At 44.0% G+C, this 16126-nt stretch overlaps 1 protein-coding gene across 2 annotated transcripts in view; it reads right to left on the bottom strand.

The window, feature by feature from the left end:
* Nucleotides 1-16126, bottom strand: part of LATS2 (large tumor suppressor kinase 2) — a 37262-nt gene that overhangs the window by 4380 nt on the left and 16756 nt on the right. For both annotated transcript variants that reach the window (XM_075266040.1, XM_075266041.1), the window contains exons 3-5: nucleotides 9438-9570; nucleotides 7777-9269; nucleotides 713-1295 (exon numbers count right to left, since the gene is read on the bottom strand). In XM_075266040.1, the coding sequence (XP_075122141.1) occupies nucleotides 713-1295; nucleotides 7777-9269; nucleotides 9438-9570 (2209 nt within the window). The remainder of the gene's footprint in view (nucleotides 1-712; nucleotides 1296-7776; nucleotides 9270-9437; nucleotides 9571-16126) is intronic.

Genomic DNA, 16126 nt, shown 5'->3' with positions numbered 1-16126 from the left:
CACCGCCTCCATCTTCTTCTGGAACGCCCTCTCCCTGTGTCTTCTTCTGTCCTGGGTTTCAATCTTCTAGGCCTCGGGCCGAGTCGACTGCGCATGCCCCGGCCACAAGAAACCGGCCGCTTACACAGTATGCTGTGTAAGCGGCCATTTTCTTGTGTCCCAGGCATGTGCAGTCTGCTCTGTCCCAGGACCGAGGCCTAGAAGATTTAAACCCATGACGGAAGAAGACACAGGGAGAGGGCGTTCCAGAAGAAGATAGAGGCATCACTGGAGAGTTCCTTCGCAGCATTGGGGACGCCCCCAGTGCTGTGAGAGAACTCATTTGCATACCGAAGAAAACCCGAATTTCTACCAAGCAGCGGCGCGGAGAAGACATCTAAAGGTAGGAGAAGAATAGCCTTTCTTAAAGCTATTCCTACGTGATAGTCAGAAAAAAGGGTATCCAATGATAGGATCCCTTTAATATTAACTGCGGTGTGGAATCTGAACTGCAAGTCTACCTTGTCTGAACTCCCCCTTAACCTTCAACAAAATGTGTTTTACTACACTCTTGTCCAACAGACAGAGTGGAATTGGAAATGGTCACCACACCTCAAGAAGAGAACATGGGGCTTCCCAGGGATCGTATGACCATACATATTACAAAGCAGATTTTAGTGATATTACTTCTCTTGTGGATAGAGTATATAACAAGTAATACATTCTCACTTACCTTTCTGGTAGTATTTTGAGTTGTGTGTCCATCTGAACCCAGTGCAAAGTCCAAAATCTGTTAACTTTATATGTCCGTCTAGATCTATGAGAATGTTATCGGGTTTGATATCCCTGTGGATGAATCCCATCTTGTGGACACTCTCAATGGCCAGAGTCAACTCAGCAATATAAAACCTGGCCAAGTGTTCTGGAAATACCTCCATACGTATGAGAAGACTCATCATATCTCCTCCAGGGATGTAATCCATCACAAAGTACAAACTGTCTTTGTCCTGGAAGGAATAGTAGAGTTTCACCACCCACTCATTGTCGGCCTCCGCCAGGATGTCCCGCTCGGCTTTTACATGGGCCACTTGATTCCTATTAAGAACATCCTTCTTTCTCAGGGTCTTCATGGCGTACAAAGCTTTGGTGTCCACTTTACTGGCCAAACATACTTCTCCGAAAGCACCTATACCCAGTGTCTTGATCTTCACAAATAAGGACTTGTCCATCTTGGCTCTTTTTAGCCTGTTGTAGTTGGATTCCTTTTGGTAAAGGATTTTCCTCATCTGCTCTTGGACGGCTTCACAGAGTCCAGCCTGCAGAATACAAAGCATACATAGCCATATGGTCAATAAGGTCACAACAAAATACAAGCGCCAGAGGTGAAGACAGGACTTTGTCTCTTTCTGATGTCACCCTAAAGGTTTAATAACGGGGCGGGGGTTTAACAGCGCAAAATCGGGCTGTTTCCAAGCTCCACCCCTTATTTAAGCTTCCCAATGGATCGATAACAGCGATGGGCCCTTTCTGATGTCCTCTGCTGCCTACCTTTAGGTCTTTGGTGAGGATGATGAATTATTACGTTGTCAGCACAGAAGGAGAATGGCTGTGTTGTAACTGTATAAATCTTCCTCCTTGCAGTCCCCCAGCCCCTCCAACATATAATAGACAACTGCCCCTAGAGGGGCATATTACATACACCCCTGTAAGGGCAGATTGGTGGTTTGCATGGTTTTCTTGCAACATTGGGGCTTGGATTTGAATGTGACCATGAAGTTTGTACGTTCCCCTCACGTTCACATTGACATTCCACAGACATAACTTACTAATCTGTTTATTTGGAATTTAAGGTCAGAATATTTTTTGACATCTGTTTAGCAGATGTACAAATGTGATGTGAATGGAGTCTTACATTCTAAGTCTTATTAGGAACAGGCCCAGCCAGGTTGCCCATATCTGCCGCTATCCCGACTATACACAGATCAGGACACAGGAAGGTCCTTAAGAGACTAAAACGTCACTACAATCTACAATTTACTTATCCAGAAATACTATGTGACATAGGACGGCACATTATGATGTAAAATAAATTACTAAGCAGTACCACTGCTACCTATCTACTAATGGGAACAGGGACCGATATGTGTGAGGTAGGGCTGGTCGAGTAATTGAAAAATAACCGAACCTCAACCAGGATAACGAACATGATTTTGTTCATACTAGTTATTTCAGTTTGGTTATTATATTTGCAGATACCCCAGAGTATAATAAGCAGAGGGTCGGGGAGGTGATCAAACATTAAAAAAAATTACTCACCTCTCCTGGGCTCCTAGGCGCCCCCTTGTTTTCTTCGAGGCTTCTGACTGATGTCAGGGACTGTTGAGGCCTCAGTGAGTCATGTGGTGTTGTGACACATAGACACAAGGGTCACGACACTTTGTGACCCATGTGACGCTTGTGTCTGCACCAAGATGCCACGTGAACTGTTAAGTCCCAAACACAGGCCTCAGCAGTCCCAGATGTCAGTTAGAAGTGCCAAAGAGGACAGGGAGATGCTCCGGAGACCAGGAGAGGTGAGTAACAGCTTTTTTTTTTATTTTCTAATTAAATCACCTCTCTTGGCCCTCTGCTTATTATACTCTGGGGTCTGAAGAGATCCCAGAGTATAATAGCAGTTTTGGTTTGGCCGTGTTCTGTCCAAAATAAACCATCAGGTGAATCTTCCGAGAATTTCATGCAAGTTCATACCAAATAAAAGAACTAAACTTTCAGTTTTGGTTATTTTGCATTCACTTGCCTAACCCAAACGTATCACATATTTTTCGGACTATAAGACGCACAAAATTTGGGGGGAAAAGAAGGGTGCGTCTTATAGACCGAATGTGGCCACCTGGCATCCGCTGTAATAGAGAGACGGATGCCGGCAAGGGATAGACGCCGGGGCCTGAGACATCGCTGCGCTCCTCTGCCCTGCATGAAGCCAGAAGCGGCAGGGGCGATGCTATTCCACTCCTCCGTCCCCCCGCCGCTGGCTTCATGCAGGGCAGAGGAGCGTAGCGATGTCTCAGGCCCCGGCGTCTATCCCTCGCCGGCACCCACCTCTCTAGTACAGCGGATGCCGGGTCAGTATCGGTGGCCCCTTCTCCCTCGGGGCCGGTCCCCACGGCCCCGTACCTGTGAAGTTGCAGGTCGGCTCCTGCGCAGCGATATCGCAGGAGCCGACCTGTTCGAGTGACAGCCGGGAGCCTAATGAGGCTCCCGGGCCTGTCACTGCTATATATTAGTATTGCAGCTGGGTCTATGACCAGCCGTAATACTAATAGACAGAATGTCCCATAGACGGCAATACAGTTGTATTGCCGTCTATGGGACTTGCAATCAAGTGACCGCAGGTTCAAGCCCCCGGGGGGGAATAAAATAGTAAAAAAAAAAAAAAAAAAAGCTTTAAAAATATATAATAAAAATATGAAATAAATAAAAGTTCTAAATCACCTCCTGTCCCTAGAATATATATATAAAAGTAGAAAATCATATATCATAAACCACCGGGGTTTTTTTTTCAATACAAGGTGATCTAAGCAATAGATATTCGCCAAAATGGTATAACTAAAAAGTACTTCTGGCCCCGCAAAAAAAAAAAACACTCTATGCATCCCCGTACAGCTGCAGGGTCACCTGTCAATGTGGCCTTGCAGCTGTTGCAAAACTACAACTCCCATATATTAAATATTCTACCAGTTTTTGCTTCAAAAATTTTTTTCCCTATTTTCCTCCTCTAAAACCTAGGTGCGTCTTATAGTCCAGTGCGTCTTATAATAATGACTTGGCTTCAGAGCATCTATTGCAGAATCTGTGAAAAATTATGGATGAAAAAGTGCTAAATTCAGGTTTTTTTGGTCCAACTATATGACAAGGGCCAGAACGGAAGCCCAACAGACCCCATTGTAGACATCGGGATCTGTGGGATCTCCATTGGTGTCATTTTAAACACCTGGAGCTTTTGTTCTTCTAACAGGAGCAGCACAAGTGAAAACAGCGCAGATGTGAATAGGGCTATAATGTGTATGTGGCTTATAAATCACCCGTGCTAAAACCTCCCCCCCTCCAAAATATAAAACCTTGAATATCTACAATTTGTTGTAATGCTGAGACAATTGGTTTTACTTATTTTTAAATCAACAAGACGTCGAAAGTCAAACTTCCTACACGGCAAGAAATATGTAACGGAGACAAAGGACCGACTGACTGCCTACGAACTCCTCGTGTGCATAACTTGTGCTACAACTGCACATAATATGGTCACAACACATTTGTAAGTCCAGATGGCAGATTTTAGAGGGTAAAAAATCAGGGATGTCAACAAAGATGCCCCCACATAATAAGTGGTCCCCAGTCTAGTCAGGGCATGGTGGACACTGGTAAGGTTCCTCACATGTACAAGTCATGAGATATTAAAGGGGTCGTCCAGTATTAAAGAAAAAAAAAAAAAATCAGTTTATTCCCCCATAACACACCTATCCGTCTATGGGCTGAGTCTGGTATTGTAGTTCATCTCCTTTCACGCGAATAGGACTGAACTGCAATACCAGACACAACCCCTGGAGAAGAGTGGCACTGTTTTTTTTCTGTCTAAAAAGTATTATTTTGGTTAATTCTGAGGAACACTTAGGTTGGGGTCCCATGTTTCGTAAAAGCAGCATTTTTTGTTACAGATTTTGCTGCATTTATTTATTTTTATTTTTTTTGAGCCAAAGCCAGGAGTGGATTTAACAGAAGGGAAACATCTAAGGGCAAGAGGAGGCTGATTTTGACGCGGAATCCGCCCCCTCACAATACTGTAGAGGTCTATGTAGACCACTAGCGTTCTTTTTTTGCTAGCAGTTTGTTCCCGCTTGTGGAAAAAAGAAGCGAACTGTCCTTTCTTCAGGCGGATTCCTTGGCTGATTCAGCCGCAGTGTCGCCTTGCGACAGCACCCTGCGGACTAGGCACATTCATTTGGGCCTAATCCGGGGCGGAAAGCCGCGTGGAACCCTGTGTGAACTAGCCAAAATAAATAAATAAATAAATAAATAAAATAAAAATCGCAGCAAAATCTGCAGCAAAAATTGGTAGATTTCTGCAATGTGAAGTCTTTGCCTACGGCTGAGGTGCCACGTTGTTAAGATGTAATGTTTTGGCCACGGTGAGAACTGCCCAAACCTAGACAATGTGGGTTTATAAAACAAAAATGAGCCTGCTGTCCTGCATGGATAATGCCCCCGACAAAAAAGCGACACACACCTACACGTGCTATCCCAAAGCCAAGTTTCCAAAAAGCTCCTACCCATTGTACATACGGGCACTCTGGATTCTTCTACACGACGGACACCACTTGGCTTCCTATGCTTAATTTCCTCTATATTTATAACACAAGGAAACATTTTGGGAATTTCACGACTGGAGACAGAAGGAAAGCTCCTTGAATCAAAAATAGCCAATTCTCTCTCTCCAGCTGTCACATGGCCGGTCACAATTATACAGTCTCAAAATAAAGGTTTCAGCAAAATGCAGCTAACTATAGCAAATAAATGACCGCATCATCTAATTTCATCTAGGATTTATTTTTAAGCGGTGCCCATGATCTGTCTATATGTCTGACAGAGGGAATGTCACACCAGCTCTTATTACCATCCAGTAACTGTCCGCGCGCTATATCGAATAATATATTACATGTAGCCATGCTGTTGTCAGAACCGCAAACCTGGGTCTGCAAATTTAGGGTCAGTATTAGGGTCTTCAATACATGACATGTCCCAAATTTCTTTTCTTAAATGTAGATTGTGAGTCCCATATAGGGATCACAATGCAGATTTTTGTCCCCCATCAGTATGTCTTTGCAGAATGGGAGGAAATCCACGCAAACACGGGGAAAACATACAAACTCCTTGCAGATGTTGTTCCTGGCGGGATTAGAACCCAGGACTCCAGCGCTGCAAGGTTGTAGTGCTAACCACTGAGCCACCGCGAACCACCGCATTGCCCCAACATGACCCAAATTTCTATTGCCACGGACCAAGCGAAACTGGTTGGGTTAGGCTGGTACTGGTGGACTAACCAGAGAACAACCATCTTATATGTGGTTTAAAGGTGCTCTATCAGCAAAATCATGCTGATAGAGCCCCACATATGCGTGAATAGCCTTTAAAAAGGCTATTCAGGCACCGTAAAAGTTATACTAAACTACCCCCCCCCCCCCCCGCCCCGTTTTAAAATAATAACCTAAAAAAGAATGTGCTGTACTTACCGAACGTGCACGCTGGACGAGCATTCATCCACGCCTCTTCTTCCTCCGATGTCCTCCGGTCCCGTCCTCCTCCGGCGCTCGCGAACGGACTTTGATAAAAAAAAAATGACCTGGGCACATGCGCAGTAGCCGTAGTAGAAGCCGCATGCTACTGCGCATGCGCCCAGGTCATTTTTTTATTTTTATCAAAGTCTGTTCGCGAGCGCTGGAGTACGGGACCGGAGGAAGAAGAGGCGTGGAGGAAGAAGAAGACACACCCTGAATGCCCGCCCAGCGTGCACGTTCGGTAAGTAGAGCACATTCTTTTTTAGGTTATTATTTTAAAACGGGAGGTGGGCGTTTCATATAACTTCTACGGTGCCTGAATAGCCTTTTTAAAGGCTATTCACGCATATGTGGGGCTCTATCAGCATGATTTTGCTGATAGAGCCCCTTTAAGATACCATAATATTATATAATAGCACCATAATATTACATGGACTAGCCTTGGGTATAGAGGTTAAGACTGTGGAGTGGGATTGACAATAGGACGATATTCGCATAGGAATCTCGAGCCACAGGTCTGCATTTCACGTACATATAGTGTCCGCATATTTCACATCAAGTAAACTCTATGGATCCATGAAAAACACAGATAACATACGTGTCATGTATTTTTCATAGACCCAGAGACCTCAAAAATATAGAAGATGAAGAAAGATAAAAACCAAAAACCCTGATGTGACATGAAAATCTGATCAACCATGGACTGCGCACCATTCACATGAGCCATGTGGGGCTCTGTATGACAATAGCACAGACCGCGAGTGAGGATATAAGTAAGGGAGCGTTCACACTACCGTCGGTGTCCGACAGGTAGTGTCCGCTCAAAATCTGTCACGGACATTAGGAGCGGACGCTAGCTTTGTCCGTGACACTTGTCATTCATTTCAATGGGCATCGGGTGCGTTCTTTTGCACTCCGTGCCCGTCCTTCCCTGTCCGCAAGTGAAGATGTCCGACTTCTCAAGCGGACAGAGAAACCCTGCATGTAGGGTTCTTCTGTCCGCTTGAGAAGTCGGACATCTTCACTTGCGGATAGGGAAGGACGGGCACGGAGTGCAAAAGAACGCACCCGATGCCCATTTAAATAAATGACAGGAGTCACGGACACAGCTAGCGTCCGCTCCTAATGTCTGTGACAGATTTTGAGCGGACACTACCTGTCGGACACCGACGGTAGTGTGAACACCCCCTAAGGCCTAAGCCCGATCTGCGCCAGAAGCTGTAGTAGATGTCAGTATAATTTACACCAGGGTCAGACATAAACTATAGTAAATCTATTGGGCAGCAGAGATCATGGCCCTTTTGCTAAAGCCCAACCATGGCATTGAGCCAAAATTTGAGTCTTTTTGCCTCGTTTCCTATGCCATCTTCTGGTGTACAACATGGTAAGTTCCCCCCTGTAACTCTGAGGCCTATGGTAAAATAAAGTAATAAGTGATTCAGTAACCTCAGTAAACAGAGACCATTACCTCCGCCATCTCTTGTTCCAGCTGTAACCGCCTGTTAATCTTTTGCTGGTAGGTTTTGAGAACATTCTCCACATGCTGCTCCATGTAAAACTTGAAGGCAAACGGTGAGTAGCTCTTGATTCTGGATTCCCTCTTCTCCTCGTCCTTGCTGTTTTTACGGACAGGTACAGGCGATGTCTGTATCTGCTTTTTATCTTTCCCTGGCTTGCTTGCTTTAGAAGATTTACTTGCTTTCTCATGCTTTACGTCACCGTTGACTTCCTCCACTTGACTATTTGTCCCATTGTCCACAACCCGCAGGTTCTGCTCCACTCCTTTGCATAAGGAGTTCATGTCATGTTGTTCTGAGTGCAGAAGGTGCTTTGGATAAGGCGGTGGTGGAAATCTCAAATCCTGACTGTTATAATCGACGTCAATCCCATAAGCACCTGGACCACCAACCGATAAGGGATGGGGCTCGATCTTCTCCAAATTGTCAGCGGTTTGTGAAGCCAACCAGGCAGGGTGAGATGGACCTACTGCAGTCTGAGGTTCTGGCCTCATCACCCTCATACTCTTTACCGGCTGCAGAATGTGGGCAGACGTCACAGTTGTGATGGTCGGTGTCGCCAAAGACGTATCTGCTTTATTTTGAGAAGGTTGCCACATCTGTACTTGCTTTTGTTGTTGGTGGTTATTAAAGGAGTTAGTGCGGCTTGGCACCTGGGACTCTGGTCTAAAGGGGACATGTTGGCGCGCTGAGGACTCAATTCCAGGACCTTGTAAAGAATCACGTCGTGACTGCGGGTTTGGCCATTGACACACACCTCCCATATCATACATTTCCATATTGATGTTATTTTGTGTTGGATTCAATAGGTTTTGAGGTGCGTCAGGGAAGTCGTTTGTGTATGGTGACCCTCTAGACATGACAAGCATTTGGTGAGAAGGACTTGACTGCTTGTGGTGGGGATGTGGCATGTACAGGCCAGCTGGAGCTTGCTGAAATGTATGACCTGGACTGGATTGTGCCACTGGTCCTTTGTTTTGTATATTGACATAGCCGCCATCTTGCTGCATTTTGTTTTGAAATGATGGGGTTCTCTGCACTCCATAACACATTGGCTCTCCCTGTACTAGAAGATGCTGTCGGGCATAATGGGGGCTGTTTGATGTATGAGGAGGCTGCATTGGTAGACCCTGATTGGAAATAGTATAATTCATTGCAACAGATTCTACACTGGTGGCATAGGCCTTCTGTTGGTGCTGATGATTTGCATTAGTATTATGACCTGGAGGTCTTGGAGATGGTCCATTCATTGCTCCTGGCTGGGGTGCAGAAAGTAAGTAGTCCATGTATTGGCGTGACACATCATTAAGAACATTGGCACCATCAACGGGAAAGCTAGGCCCGTCATACGCTGCATTATTTATTGGATGATAAGGTGGGAAAGGTTCACTTGGTCCTTCAAAGCTTGACCGATGAAGAACATTATTTGGGGCTGGGCCTTTGCCTTTAAAATAAGACAAATAAAAAACAGGCATTAAAAGGCGAAGATTAACCTAATAACACAGTCACTACTGAAACATAATGTATGGGGGGGCTTCAATGGGTACAAACTTCCATTTTTGATTTCATTAGATCTTGGTAAATTGGGACCTCTCTGTATGATAGATTTTACCTGGTGATGTCTGCTTGATCACTTGGACAATCTGCTCATTTCTGGGGTCCAGATATCCCATCTTGCTGATAAACTCCAGTGCTGCCTCAATGCTCCGGCTCCCTGTCTGCTTCAAAGCTCGTATTGCCATTTCCTATTAACAAATAAATAAATAAATAAATAAATAAATAAATAAGAAGATCAATGGAAAATGGTCAACATAATATTTCATAAATAATAGCGTCAGGTAACAGCAAGCATCACTGAATATGGGAAATGAGCTAGGATGTTGGTGGGTGACAAAGGTTGGGTCCAGGTATGGTGGACATATTAATTTCTACGGATGGTTCCATCTTGTTCCAATCTGATGCCATGGTGCAGGATAGGACCTACTCTATAAATATCGGAACGGAGCATTTGAACCGCCCCCACCGACTACATTTGTGGACCCATTTGGACTACTGATCGTGCATGTGTCGTCCACTTACTACCCCCACTACAGTCGATGACCCAAGGTCCAGTATTGGTTGCTAAAAACATAACATAACCCTATAACAATATCAAATAAAATCAAATAATTTTGGCCAAGTCTCATCATTAAATTACCAATCGATTGTTTACAAGGGCAACACAACCGTTCTTGGATATTGGCCACTGGATTTTCACATGCAATATACCCCAGCTCCTTGCCCCAAGTAATATCAGCTTCCCTTCCACTGTTCAGACTGAGGATTGTCTACCAGTTACGTTGGCAGGCTGTCAATCACCATTAGACAGTAGTGTGACTTGGAAGGAATCTACAGAAAGGAGGTCCAATGAAACTAAGCAACGGCAACAAATATCAAGAATGGCTCATAAGATGACTTCAGGTTTCCATTCTGAATCAGAATGGATTAAGATTATTTTGTTAGTGCCACAAAAAAGTAGAGGCGGCTAAAATAAGAGATGGTGTGATCGGCTGATACTTCATTGAGGTCATGAAGAAGCTTTACTGTAACCGTCAATTATCTCACAAGCGATCCCACCCAAACGACTACGCAGTTCTCTGGGGATTCTCGTCTAGAAAACTAAGCTGCCTCAGAGAGTTTCACATGGACATGTAAAGATTTACTTCTGTTTGTACGGTACATTAATGGGAACATCCATCGGTCTACGGACAATGATCTGTACAGGCCTAGAGGAAAATGTACTCTGTTACTGAGCAATTCATGGATGAGCCATCTCGCCTCACTGTCCAGGCCTTTTTACCTAAGCAACAGTATTTGTGGACAGATTTTGGTTTTTCCAAAAGAGCTGAGGCCCTCATTTTGATATTGTGGGGGTTAAGCTTACCTTCTTCGTAAGGAAAATTTTCTATGGTCAGAAACTCCACCATAATTTCCTTATTGTGGACATGTTATCAGACAGGGAAACTATGTATATGAGAAGATAACTGGACCACAATAAGGACATCATGGCTGGTTATCAGGAGGGGACACTACATGTATAAGAAGATAACCTGACCACAATAAGGACATCATGGCTGGTTATCAGGAGGACACTACATGTATGAGAAGATAACCCGACCACAATAAGGACATCATGGCTGGGTTTTGACAATTCACCGACCACAGAAAGTTCCTCCATTCATCGTCGTGTTCATTGGCAATTGACCAAGACAAAGACAAAAAAATCTTCTCATTGTCCTCAAATTTAAATCTGGTTATATTGATGGGAAACCCCTTTATATGAGCCAGATTTATTACAATAGCTGGATGGTAAAGCTAGTGCATATTTAGTAGGGCTGGACAAATAACTGAAAAATAACCGAAAACCAAACATCAACCTGGATAACCGATGTGATTTTGTACACGTAAGTTATTGCAAAATTCAAGGTTCCACCTGCAATTTCGTTCAGACCAAACATGTCTGAACCGAAACCACTATTATTATACTCTTGGGTCTCTTTAGACCCCATAGTATAATAAGCTGAGGTGATCAAACCTAGAAAACAGTGTTACTCACCTTTCCTAGGCTCTGGCGCGACTAACGTTAGGGACCACTGCGGATGAGACTGAGCCTCAGCGGTCATGTAGCATTGCTATGTTTGTGTCTATTCAGCAAAACGCCACATGATACCAGTTGGAAGCGCTGGAGAGAACAGGGAGCCACAACGAAGCCCAGGAGAGGTGAGTAACACTGGTTTTCATGACTACCTCCCAGTGATCTTAGAGTATAATAATAGCAGTTTTGGTTTGGACGTGTTTGGTCCAAACAAAACTACAGGTGGAACCTCACGAATATTGTAATAACTGACGTGAAGAAAATCACATTGGTTATCTGGGTTGTAGAAATTTCCTTGTGATGAGAGAGGAAGAGATCACATGACGCACCAGAAGATTCTTTATTCCATAATTCAATAAATTAATAGGGCTACAGGAATCCACCTATCTAACACGGCATCTCACGCAATGGATTACATTCGAGTCACTGACGAGAAGAGAGCTGAACTAATCTGACTTCTTAGAATTCGGAAAAGAATTTTAGATTCATGGCTAAGATTATAAGTAACCTCCAGCTGTGACCAAGCATTGAGGGAGACGAAATGCTAAAAGACGAACAGCAGACCGTTTTTGGGGGGTTTTTTTTGTACAAACCCATCTGCAGAGACAGAAGTACTGGCGGCCATAGCAAAGCTGAGAAAGCAATGATCAGGAGGTGGAACCAATAACAGAATGCATTGTGTATACCAGAAACCAGCAAAGTCAATGGTTTTATATTGCGGAACTCGTAGTTACAAAGTTATAGGTTTTAAGTAACGTATTAAACCATTAATTGATCACCTCACATTTCTACCAGGCAAGTTCACAGGGTCAGACTGGCCCACCAGAGGATAATCTGACACATAATAATGGACCCCATAAGCCCAAAGGACAAGCCCTATCGGAGGCAACTTTGAAACAACCCATTGAAACCAGGGGCTTTTTCTTATGGAATGATTTATATGTACCATATAGGATTGGATCTTACTGATGATCCATCCTACACAGATAGTCAAAGGTCCTGTACAGATGGATAGTGGGCGATCAGAAACATCATCCCTGCTGGGCCTAAGGTACCCTAGTCTGATGTGATCTACACACATGGATTCCCTTGTTTCCAGGTACCTGCAGTAGATGCAGCAAAGACCAGGGGGCTATATTCAACATTTGGTGAAAATGCATCTTTGTTGAATGGTTTATGACCATATCGTGCTCCCTGAAAGCATTCTTCCTTTCTAGAATTCTCACTAGGTCTTCTACAAGGGGAGTAACCTGAAGATACTAGGTCCCAATGCAAAACCTACAACCTACCATTTGTCATATTAGTGTTTTCTAAGGTTCATTTACCTTTGGGTCCCCTTATGCACCACGTGAATTTCTTCCTCTGTATCCAATATAGCTACACCCCTGGCTTCTACAAGTCTTGGAAGGTGACTACTCACTACATCATCAACTTGTGGGACATAATGGGGAGAATTAAAAGTACCATTAGTTTGTATGCCAGTCTTGATAAGCCCTATACTGCCAGACAATGCCCCATATGAAGAGTGGGGTGGAAACTGAAGTTCAGTTTGCAAAAAACTGCGTGACGCACTCTTCAAATACACAGATCAAGGGGTAGATGTGAAGAGACATTTATTGAAAAGATAAACTTCGTGGTATCCAGAAGTCCTCACTGCTGCACGCCACCTTTCAGAACACTGAGATCTGACGAACGCGCGCGTTCTTATAAGCTGAACTCCAAAATGCGTTCTGTTCAATAAACATCTCTTCACATTTACCACCCGGTCCATGTATTTGAGGAGTGTGCCAGCCAGTTTCACCAAGTGAGCTTCAGTTTCCACACCACTATTCATCTATCGACATCATATGGCTGTGTTTGCCAGTCGGTTATATTGGGTGTTCTGTACGACCCTCACGGCAATAAGCATTGTGTACTCACTTCATGGTTCTTCCCCAGGACATTGGGAAGTGTGTTTTCTAGTCTGATCTGGAGGGTTGGATTGGAAATCCATAAGAACTAGATGCCAGTTTACGTAACTGCTTCACAGACCATGACCTCTCTTCAGGATTTCAAAGAAATGGATGGACAGAATTTCATGGACGGAAGGAGTGGCATGGCTCATGGTTCAAAAAGTTCTAGTTGGGCTGTGCCCTCTTCTGCTATCGAAGACACCGTGGCACTTTTAGGTTACCCTTTTAAATTCTCCACAAAAGATCATCTAGATTAAGAGCATATGTAACGCGGAGTCGGAGGGGTGCAATACATTTTTGTGGAACGTGTACTCTTCAAGCCATCATTCCTGCCATTTTTGCCATTCTCTTCTGAGAATGTAAACATTTCATACCTGCTTATTAAAGACAGATTTCTCAGAAACGCTGCGGGTAAGAGCGTTCCAACAACTGCTTCACTTTCATGAAATATAAAACCCCTTCCATTCAGTTTCAAGTATTTTAAAGTGATAGTGCAGCAAAAAAAAAAGTCTATTGTCCATATAGAGGAGAGACTGTAACCAAACTCAAGTTCCAAATTACTGTAATTTCCATCAGATTTATATTGTGGTGAATCCATATGTAAAGGGACGCCTCTGTGGGGGTCCTCCTCTCAGATGTATGGCAAACACTCAGTTCTGGGTTCCTCTGCCAGCAGTCATTCAAAACTTCTTGGAGCCAAATCCATATATCAAATTTGTACCACATTTGAGCCCCTGTGTGAGCCTATACGTGATGCACTGGGCTCCCAACTATGGATTCCTTTTCTGCCGGAGATGCTGGAGGAAGATTTCTTTGTCCTGGTGAATCTACAGCGATCCTAAACTTAGAGAAATGATAACAGCTACAGATTGGCCCCTTGGGATAAATACTAGCCAAGGCCATTATTGGCCTGCAGCCATGATGGCGAACCGGTGGCACTCAGAGCCCTCTCTTTCGGCACGCATCTGTGAAACAGATTATACTGTGTGTGGGCCACCATGGAGCAAATTGTACTGTGTGGGGGCCACTGTGGAGAAGATTGTACTGTGTGGGGACCACTGTACAGCAGATTATACTGTGTGGGGACCACTGTACAGCAGATTATACTGTGTGGGGGCCACTGTGCAGCAGATTGTACTGTGTGGGGGACACTGTAGAGCTGATTGTACTGTGTGGGGACCACTGTGGAGCAGATTGTGCTGTGTGCTGGTCACAGTGGAGCAGAAAGCTCTATAAAGCGCCATTCGTATTACCATATTTTGCAAGTCTGTAATTGTGTGCAACTGTGGATCCGCACATTATTAAGGGTATATTGCCATGTTGGCACTTTGTGATAAATTAGTGGGTTTTGGGTTGCAGTTTGGGCACTCTGTCTCTAAAAGGTTCGCCATCACTGGTCTAAGGCCAGAAGACTCTGCAGTATATTCTGTCACATCAGATGAAGCCTTCTGCATTGTGACGTTCCTCTGTTATTCCTCCTGAATATTTATGAATAAATAAGATATAGTGAATCTTGTATTGTAATTTGTGTTCACCACGAGACAACCAGAATATTGAACTGTTTTTATACAAAGATCTATGACTCGAATGTGAATTTCTGGGATATTTTATATTTGTTCAATCTCTTCCAGAAATCCAACGGTTTATATATGTGGCTCTAAAAAGATCACTTATTACGCGAGGAATCTCTGCTCTGAAGTCTGGCTTTACGAATTCAGTCGCCATGGCCTTCCAGCTATGTGCAGTATGTGTCGAACTAGCAATGCTCAAAACTAAATCTGCAAAAGGTATTCCCACTCCAAAAATAATGTGTCTGGACTGGAAAAAACATGGGCATTCCAAAATGAGGACACTGTGCTGCGTCAACCAGGACTCCATATATAACAGAGCCCAGAAGACAAGAGCCCCAGAACAATATATAAGTGTACAGACCAGCAGACTCCATACACAGCATAAATAATAGAATGACCGCGATATGGTTAGTGCATATGCAATGCCTTATAATCCAGAGATTGCATCTCCAGAGTAGAAGATACTACTTTCACCTAAGATCATCCTCCAGGGTCGGCATATCATGCTGTGGTACAACTAGTGTTCTGCTGGATTATCACTTTGATAGAGTAATTCCTGCTGCAGAGTCTAAGTTCCCATCCTTATAAATCAACAGCTATAGCTTCTTAAGGAAATACCAAAAGACCGGATGGCCTTCTAGAGACAGAACTTTTTTTTTTTTAAGGAGTCATACATTAAAAAAAAAAAAAAAACTAAACTAAAAATAGTTCTGTAAATGCTGCTGTCACCCCTAAAGTAGGTCTGTAAGTCCAGCTTGCCACAGCTTTGATTGCTTTCCTTGTGTGAAACTGTACACTTAAAGAGCGGTCAATCATCGGTCATGTATGGGTGGGGAAGCAGGACTCACAGGCTTTCCTTACGTTTGGGCAGAGAAAGCAAGACTCGAAGGCTTTCCTTATGTGTAGGCGGGGGAAAGCAGGACTCACAGACTTTCCTTACGTTTGGGCAGGGAAAGCAGGACTCACAGGCTTTCCTTACATTTGGGCATGGAAAGCAGGACTCACAGGCTTTCCTTACTTTGGGCAGGGAAAGCAGGACTCACAGGCTTTCCTTATATTTGGGCGGGGAAAGCAGGACTCACAGGCTTTTCTTACAATTGGGCGGGGAAAGCAGGATTCGCAGGCTTTCCTTACGTTTGGGCAA

The sequence above is a fragment of the Leptodactylus fuscus genome, chromosome 2, assembly GCF_031893055.1.
Source record: "Leptodactylus fuscus isolate aLepFus1 chromosome 2, aLepFus1.hap2, whole genome shotgun sequence".
NCBI lineage: Eukaryota > Metazoa > Chordata > Amphibia > Anura > Leptodactylidae > Leptodactylus > Leptodactylus fuscus.
Note: the sequence above shows the minus strand (reverse complement) of the source record. Positions and strands in the feature narration are given on the sequence as shown.